General features: G+C 35.4%; 1 protein-coding gene across 1 annotated transcript; it reads right to left on the bottom strand.

Moving 5' to 3' along the window:
- Nucleotides 1-1,091: 1,091 nt before the first annotated feature.
- On the bottom strand, nt 1,092-10,319 carry LOC126910758 (hypoxia up-regulated protein 1). The gene is made up of 9 exons (XM_050694343.1): nt 10,145-10,319; nt 9,710-10,026; nt 8,481-8,623; nt 7,603-7,763; nt 6,691-6,845; nt 6,136-6,346; nt 4,640-4,872; nt 4,075-4,186; nt 1,092-3,880 (listed from the first exon to the last, which is right to left on the bottom strand). Exons 1-9 carry the CDS (start codon nt 10,157-10,159, stop codon nt 2,456-2,458), a joined length of 2,772 nt encoding a protein of 923 aa, XP_050550300.1. The 5' UTR covers nt 10,160-10,319; the 3' UTR covers nt 1,092-2,455.
- Nucleotides 10,320-10,407: the final 88 nt, after the last annotated feature.

Here is a 10,407-nt window from a genome sequence, read left to right on the forward strand (position 1 = left end):
TTTACACTCTTAGGTAGTTACAAGCACACTACCTACCTACACCAGAAACCTATCAACCGGTACAATAATATCGGTACATAGAAGCTGTGAGAACTGTTTTCTCAAGTGTATTTTGCGTTCAATATTTACTTTAGACAAAGGTGTAAAGAAAGCCTTCTGTGGAAGCGCAAACCGTGAAATTGTTTCGCTACTAGTTTCCCCTTTGGTAAATACTTAGTTCTTACCTACATACAACCCACATGGATGCATTCGAAATGAATTCAAGCATTGGCACAAAGAGAAAAGGATGATGATTTCTATTTTTATAATGCATACATGCATATTATTGAGTCTATCGACAGATAGTTTCAACCTAAAGAACGCTTATAAATATGGAATTTTAACGTATACATAAATAGGTATTCTTATTAATCGATACCTTATAAATGTTTTTGTTACACGGGGCGTTATATTAGGCAGAGGAAAGAACCTTCACAACTAACGATATTATTCAACATTACTACTGTTATATCCAGTAATTTACGAAAATGTTTTTTCAAAAAATAATACTTTACAAAAGGACAACTACTAACTCATGGTCCGTATCGTAAAATGATAAACATCTTTCGACTTATGTGCATAAAGTGGCATTGAAATTATTATTATAAGTACAAATATAAACAAGTGTGGTTTCATGAAATTAATACAATTTCATTATTTATTTTGGCCATTTATATTGGCTGATATTATCCAAAACCACTAGATCTGCTGATCCTTAATCTACAAATTTGGAATAAAGTTATCAATTTTGGTTATCGATATTTATTCAAAACTTTTACATAAATATCAATCTGAATAACCAACCTATTTTTCTTACTTATGGATCTTATGTCCGAATACAATACAATACAATTTTAACACGCTCTCAAAACCAGTTCTGTCCCTATCAATTTTTTTATAAAATGACAGTGATAGAACGATATTTAAGTACAACTTATAGTATTTCAGTTTTCGGGCGTTAGTTAATTAACTACAATGAATGTTCTCTCAGGTAGAACTGTTCACAAAGCAAATATAATTGAAACTAAACCATGCGAAATAAAACGACAATATGTTCATTCATGTATAATTTATTTCCATTTGCGACTGGTTATTGAACGAATCTCACTTAAAATGTTACAATTATTTGACCTAAGTCCGCACACTGTTTCACTAATACGGACACACCAAAGGTTCGCATTACGGAGTAGTGAATAAATGGAGTGACCAAAACGGCAACTGTATCGAGGCACTAACAACATTCCAACTGAAGTCTTTGCTAAACGAATCTTCACGGTCTTTAAAGACGATCACTTCATTCGTTCACTACTCCGTGTTTCGCAGACACACAAGACGGCGCGGACGTATCTTACAGAAACACTATAAAAAAAGAAAAACAAAGGATGTTTCTACATATAACTACTTAGGTCCCTTACTTTGACACATTGGTTTCATAAAATAAAGGCACACTTTAAGTGATTACTGGGTTACTGTGATATCATAAGACGAGTTCTTCAACTAACTACAAGTCCGCACCACCATACATTTACACTACTCGGTAAATATTGTAATAAAGGCATAAATAGTGGAAGTCTATGGGAAACAGTACATAAACACCGCACACACACCTGTCGATTGACTGAAGAGGTACCTAGACTGACACACAAACCGCTTAGCTTAACTAATATCTTGATGGAGCTAATTTGTGCTTACACTGTGTCTGTAGTAGGAAAACAGTATAATACTCACACAAACTTATAGCCTTTAATATATCACATAAAGTTTAGGTACACATAAATATATTACACTCTCGCGTCCGCTACCTGGGGCCACTGCTAATCGTAGAGAGAAGCCGCTCTTTGTAAACAATAAATAAATTCAGTAATTAAATTAATTTTAAATTAATATTTATTTAAATTCTTTCAGTGTGGAGGGCGGCCACCATTTGATTTGAGATTTAATTAAAGTTCCATTTGAGTGGCTTGTTCGTTTTACGCAACGAATATAGATACATATCATGAAATGGAAAATAAAATCATACAGAAAATACATTCATACAACGAAATTTCATTTAATTAACAATGATATAAAACAATTAAGAAACTATACTGAACGACGAAATACGACATTGATAAATAAAACAGATTACCTCCTTTTTTGAAGTCGGTTAAAAATACAACCGAAAATTTAACAGGAAAACCGACGCATTCGGAATAAAACTAATAGAAGAATTAGTCGAATCTCTTCCGTCGAAATCACCTCTGACGAACTAAGGTAAAAAAATATAAAATGGATGGACTAATAATTTAAATGCAAAAATTTACAAATAACTTAGTAAACCACACCTGTGTACCACATACAACAAAACAAACAAGCCACACAGTCAATTAAATAAAAAATAAATTAAACTAATACATTAAGTTACCTCACGCGGTGATTATAACTCGGAATGTTCGTCTTGCCCGTCAGACAGTTGCAGCGGTGGTTCTGTAGTCTCACTCTCACTCTCAACTTTCTCAGTTGCTGGAGCCTCTTCCTGTGTCTCTCCTACTTTCTCTTCCTTCTCCTCTCCAGCCTCAGACTCAGCATTCTGGTCAATAACAGTCTCTTCGGTTTTATTTTCAGATTCCTTCTTAACCGGCTTCTTAGGTCGCCATATCTTCATCTTATTCAATAAGTACTTCATCTCTCTATCTAAGCTCGCCATTTTCTCCCTGATGCTCTCCACAGTCAACTTGATGTCTTCGTTCTTCTTGAGAGCCTTTTGTTCCTTAATAGAAGTGCTGAGCCAGCTCGTAGTCTCATCAATCTTCTTCTCTAATAAGTTAATCTCGACGTCTGTGAACACGTCCTTCTCCGGGTTCGCGTCTTTGGTAAAGTTCTTCGCCATTTTAAGGAATTCCCGAGAGCTGTTCAACATGCTACGGAGGGCCGAGATAGCGTCGGGCCTCTCTCTGTGTTCCCAGTGCTTGTAGAAGATTGGGCTAGTCTTGTCCTTCAGAGTAGCCAACTTGGCTTCGAACATTTCCGTGGCCGCGTCGTACCCATCCTCGTACAACCATTCCGAGGTTTCACTGCACAATTTCTTGATTTCTTCAATCTGTTCTGCAGTTCCACATTCAGAGTACTCGTCCATGTCCATCTTCATTTGAGCGTCCACTACAAACGCCTCCAGATTGTTGAGAGCAGTTTCTCTTTCGATGCGTTTCCTATCAATCGTGTTCAGTTCAGTAATCTTAGCCTTGGAGCTCTTGAACTGTTCAGGGGACAGTGGTTGCAGGTTGAGGAGTGTCTCTTCAGATTTGATGGGTTCCTTGAGTACGACGAGTTTTGGTTTGGGTTTAGCTTCAGGTTCGGTAGCGTTCTGCTTCTCGCCTTCTGTTTGATTTACTTTCTTCGCGTCTTCTTCTTTCTTTTCTTTGCTAGCCTCTTCTTCTTGTGATTTCTCCTCAGGTTTTTCTTCAGCCTTCTCGGGAATTTCAGCATCAGATCCGAAGAGCTTGCTGATGGTGCTTCCTAGTTTGGATAGTGTGCTGTCTTGGTCTTCTTCCTCGGCCACAGTCTTTTCAGCAACAAATTCTACATTGACGAGGTTAAGTATGCCAGAGTCGTCCAAGTTGAAGTGTGCTTTGATTCCCTTGTGTTCGACGTTCTCTCCGGTATGTTTCGCTAGAGCGGCCCCGACACCGTTAAGTACAACCTGGCTGAGGTTCAAGCCGCCGACGTATTGCAGCTCGTTGGAAGGAATGTGGTCTAACTCAGCATAGTTGACGTGGAAGTCGAAATCATCAGTGTGTTTATTGAAAGTGATTACCTTCTTTTGTGGGTAAGGGTTCATGGGGCCGAACAAGGTTCTCTTGATCTGAAACAAGAGCAAAAAGAAGTTCAATGACAAATGAAAAACATTTACAAACAAGTATTTAAATTAAATAATCATCGAATAAAAAAATATTGATTTATAATACACATTACCATATCCTGAAAACCAAAAGAAATTAAAAATTACTTATGTGTAAGGAGTCACTCAATAATTAGTACAGGTTATAGATAACTCACCAGTTTGTCGTTACCGTCGACGTGTCTTGTGAACGTTACTTGGATGGGGAACAGAACCGCGTCACGCACGTTCAGAGGCGCCACCTTGTAACCAGTAGCTAGGGAGGCCGCCCTGTAAACAAACAATAACGACTCTTGGTATATGTACCAACTAGTTTCTGCAAGCGGCTTCACACGCGTTCCCGTGGAATAAAAGGTGTTCTATGCGTTATTCCAGACCATAATCTATCCCTGTTCCAATTTCCTCCCGATCCCTTCAGCCGTTTTGGTGTGATTGCTTAACAAACATACACACAAACACATTAACTCACAAACTTTCGCATTTATAATAATAGTAAGATAATTGATATTGAGTAAACTGCCAAAAATCCTTTAATTATAAGAGGTTAATATTCTGTAAGATATAATATGGTAACTAACACTTGATATTGCTTCCCTCAAGTGGGCGCCACAATATTTTCGCCCGGGGTATCAGTGGCCCTTACGCCGGCACTGACTGAGGCCACAATATCCTACTTACTTATTGTTAGTATTCAGACTCTTACAAAAACACATTTAAAATTACCTGTAAACAGCACCCATGGTAGCAGCTTCATCAGCGTTAATAGACCGAGCGGGATCGTGTCCTACGGCATCAGTAAGAGCCTTCAATGCGGCGGGTACCCTAGACCCACCACCAGCGAGGACGAGGCGAGCGCCGGCACCAGCCCCACCAGCGGCCGCTATGGCGCGCTGTACCACTCCTGACACACGCTCCCATAGATCTGAACATAGCTCTTCGAATTCCGCTCTGGTTACCTGCGAAATTGGATTATCGTGAGTTAAATTACTTATGTTACAGAACTGCTATTCTCCAGGAGACTACTGTCCAGCAGTGGATGATGATAAGGTTGAAATAACATAGTTATTTCATTATAAATGCTACTGGCGAACAGAGCCTCTAGCAAGATGCCACTTTAGCTTTGGTTGAATGGATAATTTTTCATGTAAACCTTTTTATACTTTTGGTCTGTTCAAATTGAGAATGATGAATTCAGTCTGTAATTGTTGTAAAAACTTAATATAACACTAATTTTGTACAATTTTGGCGTTTTGAATAATTTTCAGGACTTGTTTGAATAAATTTAAATACGAAAATTGTTAATAATTTTCCCTGATATTCTCGAACGAACCTTATCTTCAAAGAGTTACTAGTCATGCACACTATAAGCCAGGAGAACAGCAAAGAATGTATGTCTAAGTACTTCTTTTTAATATATTCACAACCAAACACTATCCAATGTGGAACAGGATTTGACCATTTCATTGTCGGCATGCGACATGCGCAGTAACTAACGGTACACGCTATTTGAATACTTAATACAAGGGCCCATTTAATTCAAAGGAGGACAACCCTTCTAAAGAATAAAATAACATATAAATTTAAAGAGGAAAATATAGATATTATAAGACATTTTTCCTCACGGCTCAAATGTAATTATTGCTAGTTTATAGCATGATTGATTTACTAGTTAAAACATTGCCTTAACAAAAACGTGTAATAGCCTATTTCACATTATTGCTATGATGATAAAAGCCAGTACATCAGTATTTATTGCATCATTTTTTATTGAACTAATTTGAAATTTTGAGGCACATTATTCCTAAATGTAAATACATATGCGTGCTTAAACAACAAGTTAGCATAGCATTACTATTAAATGCGTGTGGTTGCATAAGTTGCATTTTGGACCACACAGATTATACATATAAATGTAAAATTTAATATGTAATATGTATTTTAAAAATGGTTACCTTTTGCAGTTTTTTTTAACACAGAAGGTCCCAATTTAATATAATTTTTAAAATATACTTGAAATTGGATAGTGTCGAGCATAGCTTTATAAGAAGAAATTATTGGCATAAACAAATAAATTGGTTTTCGTCTAACACAAATCTTACATTAGAAACTTTAAAAAAAATTATATTTATTTTAGAATTAGATACTTTTGTTATTAGTAACAAATGTTATAGGGTCGAAAATCAAGCAAGAAACAAAGTTAAGAATACACTAAAACTCACCAGTTGTTTGAAGTCCTTATCATCAAGCAGGCTCTCAATCTGTGCGTAGAACTCGGTGTTGGCTGACAGAATGATCTTAAGCCTCTCTGCTTCCAACAGCAGTTTCTCCATGGCACGAGGGGACTTCCTTACATCACCGCCTCCATTCGCTTCCCAAGCCTTGATGAGGTGCTCCCGGAGACGTAGAGTCATTTCATGACCTCCCAAAGTTCTGTCAAAAAAACAATATGTCTCAAAAATAATTAAAGAATAATGATGAACATATAGTTTTACATAAAAGTCGAAACGTGGAATTCAAGCATACTTGTAAAAATTTCAATTTTTAATAAATAGCATTTATCATGTTGTATACAGCAGGCCTTGTATAGAATACCAACAATATATCTACCTACACATTCATAGTATAACATAAGTACAAAACCTTGAATAAGCTGAAGGTCAATAACCTCAATAGGCCTTCCAATTAACAACTCGAATGTTATTCAAGCGTGGACAAACATTCTTATCTCAACATGCAAATTAGAATAGAATTACTATTCAAGGTAGTGGTATTACCTATCAAATCCGACGCCCAATACTTGTAGCTGAGGCACAGTTTCAACGTATCCCTTCTCCTTTATCTTGACAGTCTTGTACTCGACGAGCGCTGCCTTCGTGGAGGCTGCACCCATGTCGAAGAACAGAGCGTGCCATGCAGTCTCATTGATTTCCTGAACAAAATACATGTTTAATTTAGTATTGTAGTAATAAATAATGTATGTTTAGTAAAATTCAGTTGGAACTTGGAAGAGACATTTTACCTTGTGTGTTTCAAATTAGAATTTTCCTGTGTCGTGGGTGTGTTACAAATATACAAATTCATGTACACATGACAAACAAAAATTTATGGATCAAAGAGTTGCTCCGTGCGGGAATCGAACCCGCTGAACGTTACGCGCGTTACATGTTGCGCAGTATACCGCCAACCGTGCAGTCATTGTAACAAAAAATCTCTTAAAATATTATATCAATCTATCACAACACATTACATTAGCTAATTTGATCGAAGCACGCCCACTCTCCGAGCATTTAATCAATAAATCTATATCTGATATTACTGCCTAAATACTCATCCATTAATCATTATAAAAATAGAGTGTAGGTCTGGGAATTCAATAAATAAACCAATATGCTAGCCTTGTCTGTAGATTTGCTTATTAGAGAAATAATTTTGTATGAAGCTTTTATCAAAATTGAAGATAAAATATTGCTATTGTAATTTCTCACACCTTCCGTAACTGTTTGACGAGGAACTCGACTAGTTTCAAGCCATGCTAGAGGCTCATTCATGAGCAGCATTCTGCGACAATCGCCGCGTCGTGTGTCGCGGAATACGAGTCGAGTTCCTCGTCAAACAATTACGTGATTAAGCCGATAACATAATAATTAATTTAGTATGTCTCACGAAAGTTACAATAAAATTCTCACCTTCCTCCTAAATATGCCATAGTTGATAGCGATAGCAGTGTAATCGTTGATGAGTTGCAGCACGTTGAGGCCGGCGAGTGCGGCGGCGTCCTTCAGCGCGCGACGCTCAGCCTGGTTGAAGTAACCAGGCACGGTGATTACACACTCTGTGATTGGTTGGCCTGGAATTTTAATACATATTTGTTAATTATGTTTTGTTGCTAACCTGGTTTTTACAGGTGAATAACTACTAAGTTGTATTTTAGTAGTCAAAGAGAATAGGGATGATGATAAGAAAATTTTAAATGTATTAAGTTCGACAATTAGGTAATAAAAATATTAGATACATATTAAAAATATGTCATTTCTACGTATAAAATGTACCTAGAAGTAACGTTACGCGATATTTCAAATCAATATATCTTCGAAAGTATTTGTTTTCGTAAGAAAATAAAAAATACGTGTCTAATATTTTGAAATAATCTACAAGACGGACATTGACTATTAGTAGTATTCTAGACCATTTTTACAATTATTGTAACTTACATTGTTGACCTGTGTCACAAGATTTATATCACATATTTAATAACACCCAATTAAATCAGTATGAATTTTGTATGTAGGCCTTTTTATGAATATTCAAATTATATTCATAAGTACTCATTTACATGAAATCATAAAACAAGTTTTCAATTATTCATAGTCAACTTGATTATGAGATAAAAGAAATATTGTGAGTGGAATATGATTTTTCTATTGAAAAATATTTTTTCAGTACATAATTATAATAATAGAGAATGATAGGTAACTTAACACATTCAATTTGACGTTTCAGGCCAAAAAAGAAAAATATGTTATGTTATACATACATAAATAAATAAAAATAATTAAAATCTTACCATGACTGATTTCAGCAAAATCTTTAGCTTTAGCCAGGAGTTGTGCAACCAGTTCCTCTGGAGTGAACTTAGTCTTATCATCATGAATGAACAGAGGGGTACCTCTGTCTGATGCAACCATCTCATAGTATGGGTAGCGCTCTCTGCAATACAAAGTTATAAGATTACGTATTTGTAGAATAAGTTACATCATTATTTAAAACATGTTATAAATAACATAGGAAATAACAATATAAACTGTTAAAGGGCTAATTGATTGTAGCAACATAATTTTCATTTGATGGAGAAATATTCTGATTATATAACTAAATATCTGTATATAACTAGATATTGCAATAAAAGGTCACTTAGTTCAATTAGCCATTATTTCAACCATATGGCCTATCAAAGATGAAGCCATTTTAATTTATTATAGTTGAATGGTAAAATTATAATAGCTCGAAGAGATCCTATAATAAATAAATAGGCAATAGACATAATAAATGTGTAACCGAAATGCATGTGATCTTTTTTTACACATCTAAGTTTCTTGTGTATTGATTAGCTTTAAGCCACTTTAAATATTGATTAGCTTCACTCGAGTACTGACGGACAGACTAACATTTTTAATAATATTTTGTTTGACATTCAAAAGTGCCTTCATGGTGTAATTGAAATAAATATTTTTTTTCTTTGACATAAATGTAAGAAAGAAATAGCAAAAATTCCACCATCCCATTTCATTAATTAACAATATGGTGTACATTTTCATGGACCACAGAACATGAATGGTATTGAAAAGATTATGTTGATATCACCATAATTAAAAGATAACAATATTGATTACAATATGGACCAGCATTATATTGATATAGAAAAATGGATTTTTGAAAGAAAACTCATCAATAATTATAAGCATGATGAGGATCTTAAGTTGTTAGGTATATTTTTCTCTCAATCCTTATTACCCATTTATTAAATTATGAATAAAATAAATGACTCCATGACATTAATTCACATTATCAACTACTATTCTCACAGTTTAATTATCATGTGGAATAAGAAAAATAGAAATACTGGCACACAGTAATATTCTAGTTATCAGTAAATTCTATTCCAATTAGAAAGTGACAAAGAAAGGCATGATCAAGAGTAACATGAAGTGCCCAATATAACTTCAATGTACCTAGATTCAGTTACAGAAAGACAGTTAGTTTCTGTGAAATGTAGAGTGTGCACATGTCACTGACCTGTAAGCTTGCACCAATGGGTGGTCAAAAGGCTTTCCAAGTAGATCCAGCAGAAACTTATAAGAATTCTTAGGGAATCTCACGCCGACTGTGACGGCGTCTTCACCAAAAGTCCTCACATCATCCCTAAATGCCACAACAGCTGGTGTCTTCCTCTTTGACTCCTTATTTAACACAATCTCCATCGGAACTCCCGGAGACACAATACCGACCTTCATCCATTCTGAACCCAAATCAATGGATATTACAGCCGCGGCTTTTGTTTCTTGACTTAAAAGTAATGGTAACAGAAACACACTCAACACCCCAAACATTTTCTGTAAAGTAAAAATGGAAACAATAAGATTTATCTCGATACTACGAGAAACACATACACGATTCCGGAAAATAGGTTGATGCGCCAAACTAGCGTTTTATGAGAAAGTATGCACTTACAATGTTTAAAACCATTTTCTTTCAACAAGCTAACATCTAGAATATTTATTTTATAGTATCACTACGCTTATAACAGTGTGGAATAATTAAAATCTTATAAATTTAACTTCACTACAGTGAGCCAGCTACTTTAGTCCACGTCAAGTTTAACGTGTTTTCTTCTTTTTGGTTAATGTCATTGTTGCCAGGTAGTTTAGCCACGTTACAGGAAAGTTTTTCGTGATTAATTATTTTTTACTCTTATTTTCTTCATTTAGTTATTG

The sequence above is a fragment of the Spodoptera frugiperda genome, chromosome 6 (genome assembly GCF_023101765.2).
Source record: "Spodoptera frugiperda isolate SF20-4 chromosome 6, AGI-APGP_CSIRO_Sfru_2.0, whole genome shotgun sequence".
In the NCBI taxonomy this organism is placed as follows: Eukaryota; Metazoa; Arthropoda; class Insecta; order Lepidoptera; family Noctuidae; genus Spodoptera; species Spodoptera frugiperda.

What these genes read in the sequence shown, in the direction of transcription:
- LOC126910758 (XM_050694343.1), bottom strand. An exon ending in TTTTGCTGAAATCAGTCATG is followed by an intron (nt 7,764 to 8,480) that starts GTAAGATTTTAA and finishes TTAAAATTCCAG; the next exon opens with GCCAACCAATCACAGAGTGT. An exon ending in TCGACGGTAACGACAAACTG is followed by an intron (nt 3,881 to 4,074) that starts GTGAGTTATCTA and finishes CTCTTGTTTCAG; the next exon opens with ATCAAGAGAACCTTGTTCGG.